The sequence below is a fragment of the Scomber japonicus genome, chromosome 4 (genome assembly GCF_027409825.1).
Source record: "Scomber japonicus isolate fScoJap1 chromosome 4, fScoJap1.pri, whole genome shotgun sequence".
Lineage (NCBI taxonomy): Eukaryota > Metazoa > Chordata > Actinopteri > Scombriformes > Scombridae > Scomber > Scomber japonicus.
Window position 1 is genome coordinate 15,201,451 of NC_070581.1, and position 22,983 is coordinate 15,224,433.

General features: G+C 39.6%; 1 protein-coding gene across 2 annotated transcripts in view; it reads right to left on the reverse strand.

The window, feature by feature from the left end:
* Positions 1 to 998: 998 nt before the first annotated feature.
* The window catches only part of kif1b (kinesin family member 1B), a 57,379-nt gene continuing 35,394 nt past the window's right edge, over positions 999 to 22,983 (reverse strand). Inside the window, exons 22-48 of one of the 2 annotated variants that reach the window (XM_053317764.1) lie at positions 19,663 to 19,768; positions 18,691 to 18,839; positions 17,483 to 17,661; positions 17,047 to 17,184; positions 15,734 to 15,985; positions 13,936 to 14,054; positions 13,428 to 13,513; positions 13,024 to 13,153; positions 12,532 to 12,685; positions 11,947 to 12,037; positions 11,745 to 11,863; positions 11,530 to 11,585; positions 10,111 to 10,219; positions 9,772 to 9,838; positions 9,462 to 9,546; positions 8,800 to 8,905; positions 7,158 to 7,272; positions 6,928 to 7,061; positions 6,744 to 6,805; positions 6,486 to 6,631; positions 6,117 to 6,377; positions 5,937 to 6,008; positions 5,511 to 5,632; positions 5,222 to 5,374; positions 4,839 to 5,031; positions 4,623 to 4,741; positions 999 to 4,530 (exon numbers count right to left, since the gene is read on the reverse strand). In XM_053317764.1, coding sequence (XP_053173739.1) covers positions 4,488 to 4,530; positions 4,623 to 4,741; positions 4,839 to 5,031; positions 5,222 to 5,374; positions 5,511 to 5,632; positions 5,937 to 6,008; positions 6,117 to 6,377; positions 6,486 to 6,631; positions 6,744 to 6,805; positions 6,928 to 7,061; positions 7,158 to 7,272; positions 8,800 to 8,905; positions 9,462 to 9,546; positions 9,772 to 9,838; positions 10,111 to 10,219; positions 11,530 to 11,585; positions 11,745 to 11,863; positions 11,947 to 12,037; positions 12,532 to 12,685; positions 13,024 to 13,153; positions 13,428 to 13,513; positions 13,936 to 14,054; positions 15,734 to 15,985; positions 17,047 to 17,184; positions 17,483 to 17,661; positions 18,691 to 18,839; positions 19,663 to 19,768 — 3,366 coding nt within the window. In that variant the 3' untranslated portion in view covers positions 999 to 4,487. The remainder of the gene's footprint in view (positions 4,531 to 4,622; positions 4,742 to 4,838; positions 5,032 to 5,221; positions 5,375 to 5,510; positions 5,633 to 5,936; positions 6,009 to 6,116; positions 6,378 to 6,485; positions 6,632 to 6,743; positions 6,806 to 6,927; positions 7,062 to 7,157; positions 7,273 to 8,799; positions 8,906 to 9,461; positions 9,547 to 9,771; positions 9,839 to 10,110; positions 10,220 to 11,529; positions 11,586 to 11,744; positions 11,864 to 11,946; positions 12,038 to 12,531; positions 12,686 to 13,023; positions 13,154 to 13,427; positions 13,514 to 13,935; positions 14,055 to 15,733; positions 15,986 to 17,046; positions 17,185 to 17,482; positions 17,662 to 18,690; positions 18,840 to 19,662; positions 19,769 to 22,983) is intronic. The other variant, XM_053317761.1, reaches the window with a different exon arrangement.

Here is a 22,983-nt window from a genome sequence, read left to right on the forward strand (position 1 = left end):
ACATGACAAACACTGTGAAGTTGGAGGCATAATTGAACGTTTGAACTGAAACATGTTTATATATTTATAGCTTCATGATTCTTAAATGAGAGGAAATTAGTATATGCAATTTTTTAAAAGCATTTTTCAATAGGTAATTGAACTCTTTTTCTTGTGGGACAAACCTTATTACATACATATTACTTAAATCAGATTTTAATATGTCCTCCTAAAGAGGTCTATGTGGATCTAAATTATACTTGCCAGTCTTTCTTCTAGCAGTATGGGATTTCACACAGTTAATAAACCATGCTACATTTCTTCTTGTAATTACTGTTAATCTGCAGCAGATCAAAGGAAAAATGACTTTACATTAAACCAGTTTAGTGTCAGCACCTCTTTATATGCATGAGAGGCTGGAAGGAGTAGTGTCTACAAGGTTGAAGGTAAAAATATGGTATGAATGTGTTTTTATAATCCGTGGAATTTCATTTTAATTGGTCAGAAAGTGCACTAGACTGTGTAGACTGAATTTAGGGTTCTAAAGTACAAAATGAGCTGTTTAAAAACAGCTGAAAATCTAATAGTGGCCCATGTCTGCCAGAAAAAAAGATAGAAAGTCAGGGATATGGACAACCTTATATGACACAGATAAGTTAAAAAAGGAGTCTAAATTAAGCAATAAGCAAACTTTTGACTCACAAAGTCTAAGTTATAAGAAAACTAATTCCTAATTAAAGGAAAAGACAAAACCTTTTAAGTCAAATTGATGACTTACTACTGGATTTAGCAAGTTAAACCTTTTATCCTATGACTAAGTTGAAAATGTCTAGAGTGTTACATAGCATGTATGTTTTTGTGTCTCTTATTTGTAACATTTTATTTGCATTTTTCTCCCATCAGAAATGCTCTTCTACAGGACAATCACATGACGAAGGCCAGACATGTAAAAGCATGTGAGCTTTACACGGGAGAGGACAAACACGCTCTAAACAAGGGAGGAGACAAACAGGCATCACTTGTTCTGCTAATGCACAATTTGCACTTTTATTGTTGCCTCATTCACTAAACAGTTCAATGGTGCAAGATTACCATACACAGAATTAGGATATCTGCATGACACATCTATGCTATACAGCGAATGGATTATAATTATTACAAATACAGTAAACATATTTACATTTTAATTCAAGCTCCATACAACACAGATATTTACAAAATAAGTATGAAAATGAAACCAGTCTGACAAATAATGTACAGTGTTAATGTCATGGTTTGTCTGTTTTTTCTTCTTCTGGTGAACAAATCCAAAGGGAAACGCAGTAAAACTGATATTAATTGTCAGAGGGGAAAATGGTAAATATCATGGCTAGTTTTGTTTGAAAGGCATCAACGGAAAAGTGTTGAGGTGAAGAAAGACACCAGCACAAACAATGGTATACTGTCATCTTAGTTATCACTAGCTACTTTGTATTATATTCCCTGATATTAGAAGAAATGAGTTAAAAACCAACTTTATTATGTTAGAATTCAGACAGCTGGCTAGCATGAGTCGTGAGTAAATATTCTTCCAATCAAAAGCAGACTTTCACTCAAAAACCCCTTTCTGATCAAAAAGGAAGCACTAATTCAACCCACCTCCCCTGAGAGGGTGCAGTGGGTTACATTTTAGTTCTCTCTTTTTACCCCCTGCCTTTTTTTTTTCTTTCTAAATGATGGAGAAAAAAACAAAACATCTTCATAGTACATTCAACTCTCTCCCCGTTCAGACAGGGCGAGGCTGCCACACCTTCATTTTGGTTCATTCTGAGTAGAACAACTAAACCGCACAGACTTTATTTGATCAGTTAGTTGAACCTTTTATTAATATGTGCAAAGAGCTGCAAACTAATATATACATTGCAAACAATAAATACACAATCCAAAACAATATACCTCTGCAAATTAGTTGCTGAAGTGAAAATGTTTGCTCTGAAAAACGTTTGTATCAATGTGCCACTGCTGAATATGCACAGCTTGATTGCACTTTGAGCCTTGATCAGTGCATAGATTGGTTTTTTTCTTAATGCTTTTTTCCCCCCTGTAAGGTAACTTTAACAGTTTCTCAGAAACTAACAATCCAATCTAACAGGTTTTATTTCTCTCACCAATAGGTTGGTTGACCTGAGGGGCAGAGATATTTGACTTCTGAGATGAATGTTTTCTGTCTTTAACATCAGCAAACATTCAATACATCACCAATAATTCCACTGATATTTAATAATAGGAAATTGGTACCTCTGTTTCAACACATTTAAACTTTAATTCCCTTTCAAACTATACAGAAGGCATACTACTGGTTGGTTGGCCAGAGTTTATTACCACCCATCTGTACTGATCACACTATCACCGTCTGTAGAAACAGAGGCACCGGAAATGTCGTAATTTACAAGGAGCCAAATGTAGCAGCTGTAGTGCGATGTACAGAGCAAATATTTTCATAAACAATAACAGAAATAAAACCTTTTGAGTATATTTTGTCCCTTTTAATATCACTTCTTTCTAGTAAACCTTTTGAGTAACAGCTATCCAGTGTAGCCTTGATATGTGCTCTTATCAGTGTTCCTGATACTCAGATGATGTTTCAAAAAAATAATCTTGGACTCAACATGTGTGATCTGCCCTTGTCTTGCTATAGATATGTGTTAATGTGCAAAAACAACCAATACAGCTGGTTAAAAATGAAGAAATAAATGCCCTCTGTTACATTTCATATAAAACGTCACTATGGAATGATTAAAAGCATAATAGAAAAAAAAATCAACAGTGTTAATAATAATAATAATGTTAAAATGAAAAAGAAGGAAAAAAAACTAGAATCAACCCAATGAGAGTTAGATGAGTTAAGAGGTTTAAATTCAAACGTGTGGTGCGCCACTGCTGAATACTAAGTACTTCACTTCAGAGATTTAACCCGACACTGGTGTGACAGTGAAGGAAGTCATATGGGTTAGACTGGATCACTATCGGCCCTCCAGGCAACGTGCAACGGCTTCATCGATTAACTAATGGCATCAAGGCTTAGAGAACTTCACTCTCTTGCTTTACTTCCTTCTCCCATTTCACCATGTTTTGTCTTCCGTATCATCAGTATGTTCATAAAAAGAAAGCACATGTTGAAACTTTCTTGAGGTCTGAGGCTCAAAATGAGAAAAAAAGAACGCAAGAGGAGCTGAGAGGAATGTCTTAAATGAGAGTGAACTGATCCCAGAACAGACTGTATGTACAAATGACGTTCTCTCTTTAGACTTATCTTCCTCATCCTCCTCCTCCCCTTAAAAAACCCTGTTTACTGTGTGTCTTATGTGAGATGAAAGAGCAAAAAGGACAGGGACAAATATCTACTCCTGCAGACACAAAAAATAAATCCTTTGTAACGTTTTTCACGGCTGAGATGTGAAATCATCATAGTCCATTTTGCATGTTTCATTCAGTTAGCGTGTAGTTTTGATGCTGACACAAATGCATGATTGTAAGTTATCACTCACTGACTGACGGCACTATCGGGGTAAGGGGGAGGGGGGGGGGTCGGAGTAGGTGTATATACATGGACTGAGGAGTGGGATCTAAATTTCACACAGATGACAGTGGGAGATCCAGTGCTGCCCTTGTGTCTCACTGAGTCTGGACGTTGACTCATTTTTCAGTGTTGACAATTTTTGTGTTTGTTTCTAAATGTTGTTCAGGAGACGTTACAGGGGAGCTAGAGTCTACTTTAGGAAGAGGCAATGGCCTGATGCAAATCTCATAAAGAGAAGAAAAAACCTATGAATTAAATAGCAGCGACAGTTCTTGAAGTAGCCTTGCTTTCTGTAGCAGAGCGTTAACTGATACGTCACTTGGAGATATTTGTATATTTTCCCTTCATAATTTCATTCATAATTTTTTTTTTTTGAGTAAGCAAATATGGTCTTCTCCTGAGGACTGCTGCAGTCATCATGCGGGCATATTAATGATAAAAATAAAATAAAAAAAACCCCATAAGAAAACAAAAAAGAAAATCTACTTGGGAGACAAATAACACTGATAAAGACAATTCTTTTTTTTACAGATGATTGGCAAACTGAAAATTAGTGGCCAGAAAAACAGTTTCTGAAGAATCGTGCACACACAAGTAGACTATTACAACATGCTACTAGTTAGGGAGTTAGGGAATGACAACGAAGCGGAACAAAATTAGACCCAAACATTGTCATAAAAACAAAAACACAAAAAGCTGAGGAGGGAGGGGGGGGGGGCAGAGAAATAGAGAGGAGGGACGCTAAGTTGGCAGAGGGTCTTTGGAGGGAGAGGGGAGGCAAATGTTTCTGGAACTCAAAATTTTAGTCGCATGAAAGGAGACTTAAGCCACAAGTCTACTTACAAGAGAAAACCGTCAAGAATCACAATGATTAATAAGTGTTAACACTTGGTATGTTCAAATGCTCTTCAGAAAGAATGGAAGCTGTGGTTTCCTGTGTGCCCATCACTCAGTTCTTCAAGAGGCCGCTGCGCCTCCTCGCCAACTTAGATCTGTGGGAACAACACGTTTTACATTTTGATGAGATAAGACTGAATGGAAAGCTGCTTCATGTCATGTGTAAAATTAAAAGAAGAGTGGGTACCTTATCGTTCCTGCTAGCAGAGGGTTGAACGCGTACAGCCAGTCGTTCATGTCTTTCTCGTTGTTGGCCTGCAGGAGGATTCCTCTGTGTTTTGTGCACACAGCGAATGTGTTGGGAGTCTGAAAAGAAAAAAGAGCAGATATTTCTAACACTGCACATGGAACTGCAAGTTAGATGCTGGGATGTGAAAACATGCTTGATAATTTGAAACTCTACCTTGAGCATGGCCTGCTGGTCTTCACTGTATTCCACCTGTGCTGTGGAGAGGTTGAGGACGCCCCGCTCCACCGGGTCCTTGTCACTGTTGTAGATGAAGACGTAAGGCCGGCGCACAACCACAAAATGCTTCACCCACGAGTTGGAGCGCGGCTCCATGAAGCTTAGGAATCCCTTCTTGGACACGACCGATCTGATAAGGAGCAAAAAAAAAAAAAAAAAAGAGACTCCAGTTAAAAATCAGTTTAATTTGAGAGGGTGCTTGCTTTTGTGAGGACTAATGAGATCAATGTAGTTTGCTTTCAGATGAGAACATCCAGATTCCAGAAGTAAAAGCATTAAGGCTAAAATAACAGCTAAAGAGCTAACATATTCATTCTCACCCTGGCCTCATTTCTTCAATATCAGGCACCAAGTTGAGGAATTCGTTCTTCCCAGCACGTGCAAGGTAAGAGGTCTCCAGGCTGGGAACCATCGGGAAGTTTTCATAGTCTGAGCAGGAGGGGCTGGAGGCACGGGAGCTGTTTTCTGGGGTCCTTAAGAAGAAAAGCAAAGTTGGTAACAACCTGTTAATAAATGTAAAGTAAGCTTGGCCCTGCTTGAAATTAAACACAGACAGAAAAAATATAAAAGGGTAAGCTGGTATAGATTTAAATTAAATAGAAGTTTTACTTCTGGTCCATGGAGCCACAGCGGGAATCAGACAGAGAAGGGCAGGTGGAAGAGGGAGTGAGGGTGGTGCTGCTGAAGCTGGTCACTGATGGGTCGCGTCCGATTGGTGAGATGTCGGAGAGCTGAGGAGAGGAAGAGAAAGACATAGAGACACGCTGTTTATGTTTGTTAACCTAACAATATTATATTTGGATGGAGCACTACTCAAGTAACCAACAAATTAGATGCTTATCTAAGAATGATTTGGAATCATGTGACAACCCATGATTACGGTGTCTGAGCTCAACTTGAATGCATTGAACTGCTTTTAACACTACTTTGAGAATTCCTCAAACTTAAAAGACTTTCTAGTAACACATTGTGTTGTTAGCTGCTATATAATTGGGACAAAGCTTCAGTGAAATGTGTGACACCACAATAACTCACCTTGCAGTCACTAATACTGTTGACCACCTGGTTGTATTCACTGTTGAAGGTATGTGTCATGAGGCGCAGGCACTACAAGAGAACAAGACGGGTCAGTTCATAGCACAGGAGGAGAGGCTGCTGCTGCTATTTGGTAAATATGTAGCAAAGCATAAATGGCTGCTCATTGTTTCCTCTCACCTTAGTGGCCAGCTCCTTCTCACGATCCACCAGGCTCTCGATGTCGGTGGAGTCGTAGCCACTGCTCTCGCTGGGCGTGATGGCGCTTTCGAAGGTGGTGCTGGAGATCTGTGAGGAAATGGAGGTGGAGGTGGACAGGGTGCCTGAGCTCATGCTGGGGGACAGCGACTCGCTCAGGGACTTGGTGGTGGGAGCTGTTCCCACTGGAGGAGCCTCTCCCAGCTTCTCCCTCAGCAGGAGCAGGTGACGGGTCTTCTCCACCTGGACAGATGGAAAGGAGCAGGGTATGAGTGTGGCATAAAAGAGGCATATAGTTTTTATATTTTTCTTTAACATTGCAGGTGATTGTAATTTCTTAAAAGAACTCACCTCGTGCAGCTGCTCCATTTTCTCTAGCTCCCATTGGTGCTCCAGGATGAGACTGTCTCCTCTGGGCCTCCAACCAGCCAGGTTCTCTTCTCCACGCACATAAGCCACTGATGTATCCAGGACCTTCCTCCTCCTCCGCTGCATGCCTGCTCAGGACCAAAGGAGCTTGTTCAGATAAAGTGCTCATAATTCAAGGCAAACCAGCAGCTTGTCTTAAACATCTCTTTCAGTGATGTTGTAGATTTTCAGACTGCTCACCTGGACTTCCAGTGTCAGACATCTTGCACAAGCTCAGCTCGTAGATGCCAGTGACTCGATTGCTGTGATAAAGCAGAGGAAATGCTGCTGATGTAAACTGTGCGTGTGTCTAACTTAAGGACAATTACATGCTCTTTAATTCAGGTAATAGAAACAGCCACAGTAACGCAGCCTGCAACCTTACCAGTCAGGGGTTTTAGCATATCCACTCCCAAAGAGGTTCCTGAGGGAGCGAGGAGGGGAGATCTTTGCGTCTCGTGAGTAGAAGACCATGCAGATGTCTTTGGTAATAATGGCAGGCTGGATGCAATGGTCCAGCTGTGAAGAGGAGACGCAGTTTGTTGTCGACATTAACAATTGGTTTTATATAGAGCTCAATGTGAAAAGATACAACACTGAAGAGAAGTGACGGACCTCCAGGTATGCAGACAGAGTCATGTAGATCTTCTCTCCATAAGGAGTGACTCGGTTTAGCAGAAGGGAGTTGTGCAGGGAGCTGTCCCACACTGCCTCGAAGCGGTAGAAGGTCCTGAACAAGAGAAAAACAACCTTCAGCTTTCAATAAAAACACAGAGATATGAGTTCACACAATATTATTTTCTAAGCCTAAGTTAGTGAGTGCTTTACAAACTATATAGAGTTTGTATGATCTGCACAGTAACAGCAGCAGTGATTTAACTACAGGACAACCTCATTTTGTAAAAGAACGTGTAAATAACCACAGTGAGAGTCAGATATTCATGAGCGCAGCCCTGACAGATTAGGCTGTCTGCACTGTGCAGTGACTGAAGTGGCCCTCACACTTATCCCTAGTCATGACAAGATGTGAGGAAACACACTGAGGTGAGACCTTGACAATACAGACACAACGTGAGCAGGAGCCACGTTAGTTAACAGAACGTCAGGAATGTGCAGAGATTGCCGCAAGCGTAGAGAGACAGGTGGCATGCAGAATGTAAGGTTGATATGTTCTGCATGTCATGTTTAATGTTGCAACAAACAGGAAGTAATATGTGAACTTTCATAATCACTAAGATCTAAATATCTAAATGGATGGAACGTAGAATCCGCCCTCATTCCTCTTCTTCTTTTATCAATGTAAAAACTAACAGATTTATGTCTGCGTGTTTTCTAAGATGACCATTTGTGAGGCTCTTTCAGATGACTCATTTATACTGTTCCTGTCTTAGGCAGCAGGGGGCACTCTTACCCACAGACTGAGAGCCAGACAGACTGCCCTGTGGGTGCCTCACTGGCCTTTGTTGTTATTGAGTCAAGACTCACAGTGAATAACAGCCTTGACGAAAACATTCATTTGTAATCTGGGCACCACTGTGGTTAAAAGTGGAGTGAGTCACAAAATCACAAACTAATACAAAAAGAGGGGTTGCAGTTGCATTTACCAGATTTCCTTTACTTGCCCGTAAATACATGAAATGGAAATCTGTTATCAGACACTAAATATTGAAGCAAGTAAAGGCAGACTGAATGCAACACACTAACAAAAAACACAAACGGTGAGGAACTTATTTCTATGAATCTATAGGGGCTAAAAGAGAAGCATAAAGGTCTTTCACGGAAGGAGCCTTATGTTCTCTGGTCACAGGTACCTATCAATATCCTTATCAATAGAAAGCCTGAGCACAATCAAGAGTCCAGCCGCAGCAGGAGGAGAGAGTGAACGGAGAAAAAAAAAAACAGAGAGAAGCACAAAGAGTCAGGCAACAATGAGACAATGGAGCAAATTAACAGGAAAATTAACAGCAGTGGAAATGGAAAAGCTCATGCAATGATTCCAATGTTCCCTCAGCAAATAATAAAAGCAAGAACACATACTATACATATGGGTCTAACAGATATTCCCACATACTGTAAATAAACTGTGACTGTTTTTAAGAGCTACAGTATGTGACAATAATGCCTTAGCGGTAATATTACTTATGTTAGTGTGCTTCAAAATAGGCCAAAACAGAACATAAGCAGAATGTCACCAACAAACTTTCACTCAGTACACAGATACAGATGGATTTACACTCAGAGTGGACATTTCACCTACCTGTTGGAGTTGTGGGATGACTTGATGTTTTTGGCAGAAATAATGTTGAGAGACAGGACGGCATCGGCAGCGGTGTCGTCCACTTCAGCCTTGTTTCTGATGCGACCTGATGAGGCAGAGAAAAGCACGACAGGTCAGAAATCCCTGCTATCAACCAAAGCTCTAATTGCTTCTTTTGACAGCGTATGAACACTTAACAGAAGAACTGGGTGAGATGGGTTGTTTAATAGTTGAGAACACTGCAGCCAGTATGCCCATTAACAGCCATATGGTCACAGTGTTCAGGAGCGAGACTCCAAACACATGAGTCCTCTCTGAATAACACTGTCAGCAGCTTAAAGTATGAAATGTGAAATGTAATTATTTGGTCCATCAGCTACAGCTACAGTATAAACTGCTTCAAGAGAGAAGCAGCCTGAGGCGAAGCAGACACAACTCCCCAGACTCGAGGAAACTGTGTGAGATATTTTCCGTTCGGTCTCACAAACTGAGCAATAAAAGGTATTGTATCATATTTCCTTCTAATACTGCTGTGTGAATGATGAGGAAACAATCACACAGCCACACCCTCTCATCTTCCACAGTGACAGTGTTGTGTGCTTCAGCTGTGTTTTGTCTGTATCGAGGTGGAACTAGTAATCCCTGAGGGGAACGCTGCTCACCCACGACCAGCTCACGAACGTCCTTCCAGTGCAGCTCACTTCCCTTCTCATGGATGAGAGTCACTGTGATCCTCCGCTGGATCCCCTGCAGCAAAGATGACAGGAGCTTAGCATCAGAGTAGACACAGCTAGAACAAAATGAAGCTTCTAAATGATTTTAATAAAAAGAAAAATAGCATTTATCATGCCATTTTTGCTTCTGTGGGTAAACAGTCAAAAAGTCAAATCAGATTTTTTGTACAAACCTCACTGACTGTTAAATTAATGATTAGTGTATATGACTCTTAAAAAAGGTGTGGATCTCCAGTACCTGGTGCAGTAGGTAGGTGCCATGACAAGGCAGTCCTCCACTGTGATCCACCACAGCTGGGATGTACCTGTGGAGAGTGGACATGCTGTTGAGTTGAGACACTTAAAACATCACATCTCATGGTGTTTTTTTAAAAGAGGATTTGAAGAACTGCATCCAAAACTGAGATGTCCACTATTTGTAAAACAGGATACTTCCGTCAAAAGTAAAATCAAAGTAATGTGTTCAAAGTAAAATCTTTTAAATCAAGCACTTGAAGTTGTATTTAAGACACGTAAACAAAAATATATATATATTTACTGCTGTATGTGAATATGAGATACATGTCTAGACACTCACTCTCCAGTGGGCTCCAGCTCGCTGATCTCAAACCAGACCAGCAGGTCATACTTGCTGACACACTGACCCAGGTTGGACTTGGTGATGGTGTTTAATTTGGTGGCTGGAACTGACAAGCACACATAAATGGAACATTACAAACTGCAATCTGCCTCAATTTCAAAGTGGATGAATAAAAGTAAGGGATAGATATTAACAACATAAATAGAATTAGTAAAAGGAGGCTGAATATGTGAACACAGTGCTGACCGTGGAACCTGAACCATTAGCCCTCTGAGCCCACACACACATGTTCAATATTTATGATTAATCATAAAATCCATCATAAGTCAAATAAAGGTAAACAGGAACTACAACACATCACATTCAAACAAACAGTTGCACATACTGAGATGCTTGGGGAGCTAAATCACAGATTACACCACCACTAACAGCTCCCTGCTGTCTGACACATCAGGATTATGTTTTCATTGAAACAGGCTAATCTCTGAGGCACATAGCTACAGCTTCATTTGTGTTCAATATGGTTGAAATGAACATTATTCCACACGAAACCTACCCTAATTGGACAGCAGCTGTACCTATAAAGGCTTAAGCCTCTGGATTCTGATTTATGCTGTGAATGCTGTGCCTGGTGATCTTCTATGATTAGGATAAGTATTTATTTTATTATTTGGCTTAACATTCAGCTCATGCTGCAGATTTACCTGGAGGTGTGAGCTCAGGACTGAGTAGACTGGACTTAAATAGAACTGCAGCAAGGTGTAGCACATACAACCACTGCAGAGGTGTATCGTGCTACAGCCTGCAGACACAGAGCACCACAAAAGCAAAGCGCAGCACTAGTCTAATCACTACAACACAAGTGCATCTAATGCCTGCTCTGTTTTTTCTACTACAGTGTCCGCAGTACCAACCATGGTGCCTGGGCACGATTAGCACAGGGTCATTGGGCACTGGGAGGAAGGGGAAGTGAGAGAGCTGGTCAGCCTCGTCCTCCAGGCTAGCCACAGCGGCGGAGGCGAGGTCGTTGGCTTGCTCGGACAGCGTGTCTAGCACCTTGCCATTCATATAACCGCTCACCAGGTAGCGGATCAACTCTATCTTACGTGTATGGTCTGGGTTTGCAATGTGTGTTGTTGTGTGAATGATGAGAAAGTTTGTGGAGGATGAGTGGAAAAAAAAGAGATGTGGAGGAGGACAGACAGAGTTGGGTAAGAGGATTATGGATAGTGGGGGAAATTATTAAATATGAGACAAAAAATCCAGAGGAAGCAAGAAATGAAAGAAAAGTGGGAGGAAATATGAGGCATGCTGATATTGACCGTAACAAACAGAAGAAAAACGTTTTTATGATGGTGACAGGAGCACAACATATTACTGTTTTAGTAAATGGTGTAATGATATTAAAATTCTTACCTGGTTTAGACAGAGGCATAGGAATAGGATAGTATTTCCTTGATGTTGTTGGAGGACTGTTAAGACAAATAAAGAATTAACTCATACTGAAAACATGTATTTCTAAAGAGCTTTTCTAACAAAACTGAGCTCCAAATATGAATTGTCACTTCTAAATTCTTCTTTGAAGCAATTAATCATATCCACAAGAGAATTACCTTATTGACTCCACCAACCTGATCAGGTCTTGGCCATGAAGATGCAGCGGGTGTTGCTGATAGTGGCCGAACACTTCAAAGACGATGGGCTTAGTCTTGATGTACTCAATAAAAGACTCTGTCACCTCTACAGAAATCTGTTGCAACAGGGAAAAGAGTGTGTTAAAGTAAAGTTTCCCTGTGTGTGTGTGTGCGTGTGTGTGTGTGCATGTGCACTCACATTTTGGACATGGTAAAAGCCCAGAGGTGCTCCTTTGCCGGTGTTCTTCAGAGGCTCGGTGGAGAAAGCCTCGTCATGACGATGCAAGAAACTGAAGAAGGAAACATGAATGAGTGTCAGCATGTCACATTTATTAGTAAACAATATGAGGATGTTTCTGCACAATCAGCATTTTCTTTTATGGTGCAAAATACCACTGAACAAAATCAACTATTAGAATTTATCTAGAACTATACTACAGTGGCTTGAATTTGCCAAACTAAGGATGGTGAGGTAAGGATAAAGCATAACTGAACTGCCTTCTAGATTTGTATTTGATTGGTACTCAAATCAAAGGGTCATACCCATCCATGTAAATTTGTTTTGTTATAATAACTACTACTCCTGTACAGCTTTTGTCCCTAAGTAAAACTTTATTTTTATTGGTATGATTCACTTTTTTCGCAAAATTTAAATATATACACAATTATACATTCAATATAACTACTATATTTTAACAGTTAGATATAACACCACAAGGGACAGTGATATGTACAATTATAAAGCTCTTATATTGAGACTTTTTTTTTAGGATTGTGAACTTACTTGAATTGGCAGAAGATGTCAGCGTACTCAGGCGGGATGCCGCTGGCCTGGAGCACAGTAACACGGAAGGTGAAGATGCTACCCACCTCCAGCTGGCCTGCCAGACCATCACCACAGCTCAGCTTGGTGTCTGCGATGTTACCCAGCTTGAGATCTGAAGAAAGCCACAGGGGGGAAGGTTAGCACTTTGGCTGTGATTTATTGAAACTGCACTTGCGATCATGGGTTGCGACCTGCATACGAATTCTAAGCTCTGCACAATTGCATGCTATAAGGCTCGTTATATGGAGGGCACATTCTTCTGTTTAGACATCAAACAGCCTTTGTACACATTCCTCCACAAAACAAGACAAACTGCATCAGTCTCATTTCCATAACTAAACATTTTAAGTCCTCCTTTGCATTCAAGGAGGACCATCTGCCAAGAGTGTTTCCCAGTGGGCTGAGAGGTCGAAGAGTATGAGTGGAGAGGTGTAGGTCTGGCAGCCATACCCATGTCAGTGATTCTGTTGAGCTCTTCCGAGGGTGTGATGACCTCTGAACTCTGACCCTGACCCTCCACAATGCGCAGCTCTTCCAGGGACAAGCCAGAGCGGGTCATAACCGTGGATGGGAAGTCATTCTGATTGGTAAAAAAAAGAGGATGAAGACATTAGCATTTGGCTGGTAGAAAGAAATGAAATAAGCAAAGCTGCCATCTGTGTGAGTGCATTTATTTATTATTTGTGTAGTACTGAATGAATGAAAGCTACTTTTTGCCATCCCTTCATTGTTTAAGATTACAACCAGGAAATGAGACAGCATGAAACTCTAACGTATCAGAACTTTCTCTGATGGCTTCACACCCACTCTCTGTCCTTAAGTTTAAAACAACTTTTATGTGATTCAGGGCTTACCTTTTTGAAGTACTCATCATCAAAAGAAATCTTGGCGGTTCCCGACTGTCTAACTCCTGACCCGTAGTCTGGGGCTTCCTCGTCAGCTACAAAGAGACAAAACAACCTCTTATCAGGATCTATCAAAGATGCAGCTGACTTAAAGTGTCAAAGCACATCAAAAAGAATACACAGAGACTATCAAGGAATATTCTTTTGCCACTGATCGTTGGCTTCAAAATGTTTTCACACTGATATGAAAAAAGAACTTCCAACCATAAATCAATTCAGTATTTTGGCTTGGGTAAATACATGCAATTGATTAAGTGGCAAAACGTATGTATTTCAGCTACTACATTATTTCCATATTCCATACTAATAAAGTTTGACAAATACAAATATCACAATCTATGTAACCAAAGCAAAACTGTAAAGATTTTCACATAAAGGAGTGATTAACCAGACAGAACCAGAAGAGAGTAAAGACTCTGACAGTCTTGCTCATTAATGAATCTCATTAATTACTCACCAGCTATAGCCTGAACCCCCACGCGCAGGAAACCACGCACCTCGCCCTTCTCTGTTACTATGGCAACACGGTGAACCAGTGGTACAGGGTAGAGCAGGTTGCTCAGGTACACGAAAGCTCTGAGAGTAAGAAGGATGAGAGAGACATGAAAACCTGATCCTGGTGCAGAGTGGAACATCTGCTGCAGTGTGATTTTCTTCTTATATAACTGTCATGTTATCTGTTCCATTTAATTAAGCTTATACAAAATATATCTAAATATTAATCACAGACAGATTTTCGGGTAGCTCTACATTCTACAGGCTGACAAGTGTTTAGCATATTTTAAAGACTACCATTACAAACAGTCAAATATTAGTAAAAAAATATGTTAAGAGACAAGCAAAACAAAATAAAGAAAAAGAACAGAAAATCATACAATAGATGCTTAAGGGCACTGAAATCAGCAGCAGCTTAAACCTTCCACTTTATTTTTAAACTGTGTGACAGGGGTGATGACAGATCGCCTGGGATGCAGCAGTTGAAGAGTGCTTTACTGTGTCGTGTTATGGTGATGTTAGTCTCTCACTCGCTGACATTTTGTTTTGAGGGACTTGATTTGTTTTGCTGCACCCATGCTGACCTCCTCTTTCTCTGCCTCCTCCCCTGCCCCCTCCTCTTTGCAGGGAGACTCAAGGCCAAGGCGGAGGAGAGATATCAATCTACAAAATCTCTGAAGTCACAGTGACGCAGGTAGCTGAGCTACGGCTGTTGCAGAGTCTGGCTGGCTCGCAGTCTGCATCGATCTGTCGTCTTATTCTGAGATTGGCACTCCGTGTTTATTATAGCTCTGAGGCTACAGCCCCCGGTACAATGTGTGCTGTGATTTCATGTGCTGCTGCAGCATATTAATTCCATCCTAACCATGTATTAAAACTAACATATTACAAAGCAAGCATTATTATGAAGGTGACTGCCATCTACCATTGTGTTAATATCACCTACAATACATTGAGAGAAAAATGTTAAAACAAACAAGGTTATAGAACAAATGTTTTAACCACAACATAATACATGAAATAAATAAAACTCAAACAGGATTTAAAGGGATTAAAAAAAAAAAAAAAAACAACATAAAATGACAAACCAAAAATCAACTTAGACACAGAAAATACATGTAATTCACACACAGATGGGAGTTAATACAGTCAGCGCTGCGATGGTGGCGGGGGATGAGACATCACTCTGGGAGGAGGTGGAGTGAAAAGGGTGGTGGCTTTTCAATTTTTTGGGACTGAGTCTAAATTAAAAGCAGCTATTACAAAGCAGGCCTGGGCGGCACAGAAGCATGACTAATCGTGTTAAATTCAAAACTGGTCCAATTTATCTCTTGCAAAGCTGCTATGAATACATGATCTGATTCTGAAATTATTCTTTTACCAGGGAAGGCTTTACTGATAATTAATAAGTGCTATACATTTTTAGTACTTGCTCACATTTTTTTATGATTCTGACTTGACAGATGCTAAATAATACAAGGCAAACGATGATGCCTTACATCTTATATGCTGTTAATTTTCTTTCAAGACATACACTGTACTTAAAATAACACATTTCTTACTTGTTTTCTCAGCTACATTCATTAATTGTTTACTTGCCCCCTTTTTTTTTTAAATAAAACTCAGCCATCCAACTACATCTTAAATTGCTCTACATCCGTGTAAAACAAAACAAAAATCATTAAACCAAGCCAGCACCCCCAAACTCCAGTCCCAGCTTGTGTGTTGAGGATGTGGGAAAGCCACTGCTGGTCACCAACCTTCCCACCAGGATGAACCAGGGGGAGCGGTCGTAGAAGGGGTCCTGTCCGTCGCTGAAGATGTCCGAACCCTCCTCTGTGCCGGCATCCGAGCTGGTGTCGTCCACAAACGCCTCATCGTCGATCAAGTCGGACATCTCGCTCTGGCGCTCGTCAGCCAGCTCGGTGATCTCGGAGTCGGTGGTGGAGAAGGTGGGCGAGGGCGTACGGTCAGCAAGGCGCTCGTTAACGCAACCGTGGAAGATGGGGGAGCTGAAGGGGGTTGGTGGTTTGGGAACAGTGGCAAGAACCAAGGAAAGGTAACAATGATGTAAGAGTTAAACAGGCCACTGGAGCTCATTGAGTATGGCTTATACTGTAAGTGATACTTCACTTTGGCACGATAATCATGAATGGTGTATTAGTTTACTATCACAAATAACATAAAACCATACACAGATATAAAGATGATAAACACGCTTTTTTACCGTATGAATTGCCAAGTAATCAACCATGAACAGCATTTATACGTTAATCAGTCAAGATGGCACATGCTAACTTAGCTAAACCAAATCAATTGAGACTTTTTTTTTTTTTTTTTGCTCTGTATGCTGGCATTACTCGCTCAGGAATTAATTCTCTACACTTTGGAGTTATTGCAAATGTAGCAGAAGGACTCATTTCATAAAGAGCAGGTATTACAAGAAGCTGTAAGGTGTCACACCAGTTTATAGAAAACATGACCATTTTATACCAAAAATGAAATGCCAGTTTAGAAGGATTAACGTATAAATCCTATAACGTATGCTGTCTGAAAGAGGATAGAATACATAATGCCACAAATTTCCACATTATCCAAATCCACTATGTCGTTAACAAGCTTTTGTATGAACTGAATATCAACGTGAGAATGGCAACAGTAAAATGACATACAAGATGTATGAAAATGAAACAATTTATGAGAAGAAAAAAAAAACTCAAAGCATGACGTCAAGTAAAAATGAATAAATACATGACATGAAATCAAGAACCAAATGAAACAACAAATGTGGCAAAAACCAAAAACATGAAAGGATTTACATTAGAAAAACAAAACAACAGAAAGAAATGATAAAACATGGTGCCAAAACATGTGACATCACTGATACATATGCCTGTAATGACAGAAAATGAATCTGTGTGACAGAATTTGACCATGAAAGTGAAAAATGGAATGGAAGTAAAAGCCTCAACCCATCTTAAATAAGTGGATTGTAAAAGCTGCCTTGTTGAATTAGTTAGCCACAAAAACATTTAGTTTTTTACATGTGTTTTCCTGCTGTTGCATTACATACCTCCCCACAAGTTTAAACCAATGGAAGCGGTCGTAGAAGGGGTCATTTCCTGTCAGAGAGCCCTCGCCATCCTCCTGGTTGGCGGAGGCCATTTCTCCAGCGCGGTCATACATCTCTCTCATCTGCTCCAGCCTCTGCCTGTGAATGACGCAGGAGTGCACTCAACATTAATGAGAAGCAGAAAGAGAGCGGACGGTATGGCTCACCGAATGGCCTGAAAGAATTGATACTATACACATATCAGCCTCAGTATTCATGATATGTTTCCTGTACTGTTAAGTATCATGTTGAGCCTATCTGACACTGAAACCATGAGAAATATTTACAACACTTCACAACATTTGAGCTACAGCAGACATGCTGCATGTCTATGAATAAGCATGTCATTTTAACTAACTAAAACAATAACTAATTTAAAGTATGTTAAGGTCATTACTTGAGTTTCTCAAGGGACCAGTAGTGCGTGGCTCCGTTCTTGAGGTCCTGAACCTCTACGGCCACCACGGTGCGGGGGAAAGGCCTGGAGTCACGTTCTTTCTCAGGCTCTGGTGGCAGGAGCTCAGGGGGCAGTGGAGAGTACAGCGTGTCTGTCAACAACACAAACTGGAATTGGACCTGAAGGGTAGAAAGGGAAGAGAAAAAGAAGAGTAAAAAAGACATCAGGCCAAGTCAGCAAAAAACAAGCATGAGGATCCAACCTGACTTAAAGCACAGAACCTTTATTCATAACTACGATTAAGATTTCTTTTGTCATATGGCTCCATTTTACTGCAGGTACAGCAAGGTTAAAAAGTCAAATAAATCCATACCACCCACCATTTTGTGCCTTCCCCTTCTTAGAACACTCCGGCATCAATATGCTAAACCAATTAGCAACACTGGATATAAATTACAGACAGGCAGACACTCAAAGATACACAAGAAAATGTCTTTGTGAGAGATGAGTCATCTCCAGTATCAATCATTTAGCGCCAAGAACTAGATAGATGACCATAAATCACACAGGTCATCCTGATGAGGAAGGTTGACCACAGCGGACCAGCTTTTGATTTGTAACAAATTCAATTTCTGTATATGACAGTAAGTCAACGCCCTACCAAGGATGATTTAAAGGATTTGGCTGGTGCATTATGTCAAACATACACTATGTTTTAAGTTGTGTGTCCATTTAAATAAATCACAAGTATCAGTGTGCAATAAAAAGAAATCTTAAATCAATCTTGAGGCGCCTTTCTTGACATCATATGGGTTTGTGTAAAAGACTCAGGACAGTAAATCATGTCTTTAGTGCTCTTGCTTCACAAACATCGTCACAAGAATCTGATGTTTATGGCTGATTCATCTCTGCTGGTTTGGCTGCTAGGCGACAACATTATTGGAGGAGAGTGAGGTCCATAACTGCATTAAGGATCACTGATTTTGTATCATTCTTTACATGCTTTTCATTCAATTTGTATAACACCTCGTTTGAGTGTCCAACTTTTTCTTTTTTATTATTTTAATATTTAGTTTTTAGACCTTTCAGTTCAAATTATTAACTAATATTCAGTTATAATTCTTCCATCACTGTCAAAACTGGAAAACTTTTAGCAATGCTTAAACTATGTCCTGTAAGGAAGTAACCTAAAATATCATTTAACGTACTTTCTTCTTTAGTTCCACACTAATGGCATTGGCCTCCTTCAAGTAGACGGCGTTTCCCCACAGCTGGTCACGGAGGGAGGTGAACTGATGGAACCTCCACTTCCTAAAGGCCCATTGAGCCAGCTCAAACTCATGCTGAGTCCACGGCACTGTATGCAGACAGGGGACATAGATGATGTTAACATGGATGGACACACACACACACACACACACACACACACACACACACACACAATGTAAATGCACATAAAACCCAAAAGGACCATACCAGTGTCTTTTCTTGTTTTATCTATTATGCTGGGTATTCCATCAATATTACCTTGTTAAAGTCACCATTTATTCACTTTACCGTGTCCAAATGTGTGAATTTCATTTTAACGCTCTTAATACCATTATTAATTGTCATGCTCTGAATATTTAAAACAGTAATTTTTAAAAACAGAAGTAAATTAGAGCTTTTTTCTAAAATAGTTAAGACACAGACAAAAAGATTATTCTGTTCAGTGTGTTTTGTACTTTATTGAACAGTACTTCTGGAAGGTACAGTACATTTATCTAGATACGTAGCTTAATTTGGAAAATTGTTTCCAGTAAAATTGAGGCAATTTTTAGTTGAAGGGCTAAAAAACATGAAAAACTGCTTGTATGGTCCTTCAAACTTCAGGTGATGGTTTAAATTACTGTTACATTAGTAGCGCGCTTTATTCCAAGGGATTAGCAGATATATGATTTACCATATGTTTTGACTTAATACCTTAAATGGGTAATTAGTATGGAAATATTAACATTTTAATAAATCTGAATGAAGTTGACATAATGTTCTTTTTGATTATGAGACAGAAAAGACTGTACGCACATCCCAGCGGTTTAGGCTCTGGACAGAGAATGTGGAAGAGAACAGACTTTAAGTTTTGGGGCTTAAATACAGTATGTAAATAAATATCTGCAAGACTAAAGGTTTATGGTACATACCTTCCTCTTCCTCCTCCTCCTCCAGCTCTTCCTCATCAGGTGTCTCGGCCACTAGCGAACGAGTCTCAACCTGTTTCTGAAGTTCCTGCAATTTGCTCTCGTAAACCTGGACACCAACATAGGGAAGAGGAGAGAGAACATGGACAAGTGTCCATCAGCCGCAACAACAGGTGAGCTCAGTTAGCCAAAAGTCCCACATTTCAACCTAGAACACACTGTGTCCCTTATCATATGATTACTACTCATTTTATGGTTTGAAATATTAGAACAAAACCAGCTATAACTGTACACCAAAAATGAGAGCTTAAGACTTTGACAACTTGTCCAGATGGTACAATGCAAGATCCTGCTGGATGTATAAATATTTATGGAATAAATGTAAGATGGAAGTAGGTTTACAATGACAGTAAATGTGCAATGAGATGTAAACAAGGATTTTGGATGCTTTACTTAAACCCTACATATCATGATCTTACTATGGACACATTGTATATATGTGAAACATTAGCAGTCAAAGCTACTAATGTTTAATTAAAAATCTGATGGTGATAAAATAAGTTACACAATCAACAATCATGTCCACTATCAACAATGAGATATAACCCCAAATTAAAAAGCAGACATAATTAAAGAGTTCAATTCAAAAAAAGAGAAGTTATTAAACTATCTAGACACACTACTAAAGAATAGTGTGTAGCTCAAGTCTAAAGCCAAAGCAATCAATGAAAAATGTTGCCGTTTTGCAGTGATTTGTCTTTTTGTGTGTACGTGTAATGGTTTTACAATGTTCTGGAAATGAAACTCCAAGAAAGAAATAACACATCATATATTTGGAGAGAAATGGCTGGAGTAGAAGAGGTGAGGTGCTGGTTGAAGCTGAGTCAACTGTAATCCAATGAGGGGCGCCATCATCATCATCAGAGCAGGACAGGCTGTGGTCCCGATGACCTCATCCTGTTTGTTCAATGTCTTCTGGGAAGACAATGCAGCCTTTTCATTTGTCAGTAACCTCCTCCCTGCTGAAATCCTACCAGCGAGCTAAAAGTTGAATTCTCTCTCAATTCAAGCAACCTTTACAAATCCAATCAAGTTTTACTGAAGCTGCTACTGTGACTCAAAGTTTAACATATTAAACCATGTGGAGCAGTATTTGAGGCAGCTTCAAAGCATGAATATCTAAATTCTCAAGTAGGTTTGATGGCTGAATGTATAATAAATAACAAGGACATTACAACACATTTTACTTCCCCATGTTCCAAATGTATGTGTGACATTGCCATTATGTAGTTAATAAAAAATAATTGAATCTAATAAGAAAACTGTAGATGTAGATTAATTTTAAATGTAATGTAGACACAATAATATAATGTCTCAAATGGTTTAGTCTTTTCTGCTGTAGTGCATGCATATAATGATCTGATTCTGTCCTTAAACTAGCTTATTGGCTGTGAAAAACCCCCCACTCATATATAAGAAATAACTGCACTTGGAGCATGTCATTTTATTTCAGTCATACTTTGAAAATAAACCTCCAACATCACAGGGATTCAGTATATCCTCTTTAAACCTGTGTGTTCCAACAGGTACTATATGTTTGCACAAAGTGCATGATTAAGGAGCAACACAACTTGGTAGCCACAACGAGGCACTTGATACTGCAGAGTCAAAAAACAGCAGATAGACGTACAACACTCAACAGACACTTTGAAATGAGACCTAACACAGACATATATGTATATTTCAAAAGAACAGTACACTGTACATTGTCCATTTGATGTTGTATACTTTCCAGCTTACCTGGTAGCCATCAGCACCAGTGCATACGTTAAATAACATTCTTCAGCTGAGCATTTATTAGAGATGTAAGCTTTTGCATGCAACGATAGTCATGAAGACACAAGGTCATGATGCTAAACAGCACAGGGTGGGGACACTAGACTTGCATATGTCATTATATCATTTGGTTTTTGTTACAGCACAGTTAAGGCAGAGTATATATGCTGTCAACTTAGTAAAAAACACAGAAAAATCATTGTATCATTCTGAACCTTTAACATTTTGATAGTCCTTAAACATCTCTCCCATGCTGCGGAGTGTCATGTTTCTCTAAAATGATTTGAAGGGGTACTGACATGTAATCATAATTGGGTTCTTGTAAAGCTACAAATGCAGCAAGGAAAAGACAGATTGAGAAGCAGAGTTGCTGCTTATCCAAATAAGCGTCAGCTAAAGCACAGAGAGAAAAAATACCCCAAACCTAACATCAACCACTGATTTCATAGACCATCTCTAACAGATCTATCCAGGTTTCATGTTTTTGTGGGATGTGAAGCAAGGCAGAAAACAAGGCAGTCCTCAAAATCTCATTTGACATGGATACTTCTCCCAAATAACATTATGCAAACACATCAATTCGTTGTCTTCTTTCCAACATTTTTTAAGGCGAGTCTTTGGGAACCATGACAACACTCTGTAGGACATCCACTGGAAAGACGGTGAACTCTGTGCTTACTCAGTGAACCACAAACCCAAAATGTAATTGTAAAAAGGCATGAGACTGAGAGCTCAGTTCTCAATGTGGGGTTTATATAGTAAGAGAGGGGGGATTGTTTTTATCATTCTGAGAGTGAAACTTTCAAATAGATATATATAGATAGATACTATAGATATAATTCATTCTGGATTGTGTCTTTTTATGTAACTTCTTATGGTTAGGTCCCAGCATTTCAGCCTAGTGATTCTTACATGTGATAGGGTCTTTTGTGAGCTCCAGGAACATAGTATTTTTACTGAAAACATCCTGGAGACAAATATACCAATATGTGAGATGTGGGTTGTTTGTAAAGGAAGTATAAAAATACATTTTTGGGAGTAACTTATTGCGTAACATTTGTGTATTTAGTAACTAATTATACAGCTTATCCATGACTTGAGGAAATGCAAAATACTATAATAGAAGTAGGTGGCACTTCTATATTTGAAATACATCCAAAAAGAAAGTAAGTCTGGGATCAAGCAATCAAGTGGCTTACTAAGAATTTAAATAAATCAGTACATTATTACTACAATGTTAGTTTTGATTAGGTTAGTTATTCTAGTTTGTGAAATTTAGCTGCATATCTTGTGCATAAACACTGAATTAAAAAGGAAGGGAAAGAAGACACTTGTAAATACTGTAAATGCACAGCAGGAAAAGTTAGTGCGTAAAAAGGCACTTTGAATACCACTTTCCTTAACCGCTAATTCAGTCTGTTAAGATTGGCAGTCACACATTCAACTAGTGCATCAAGTTATTCCATAATAATCAATGTTAACATATCT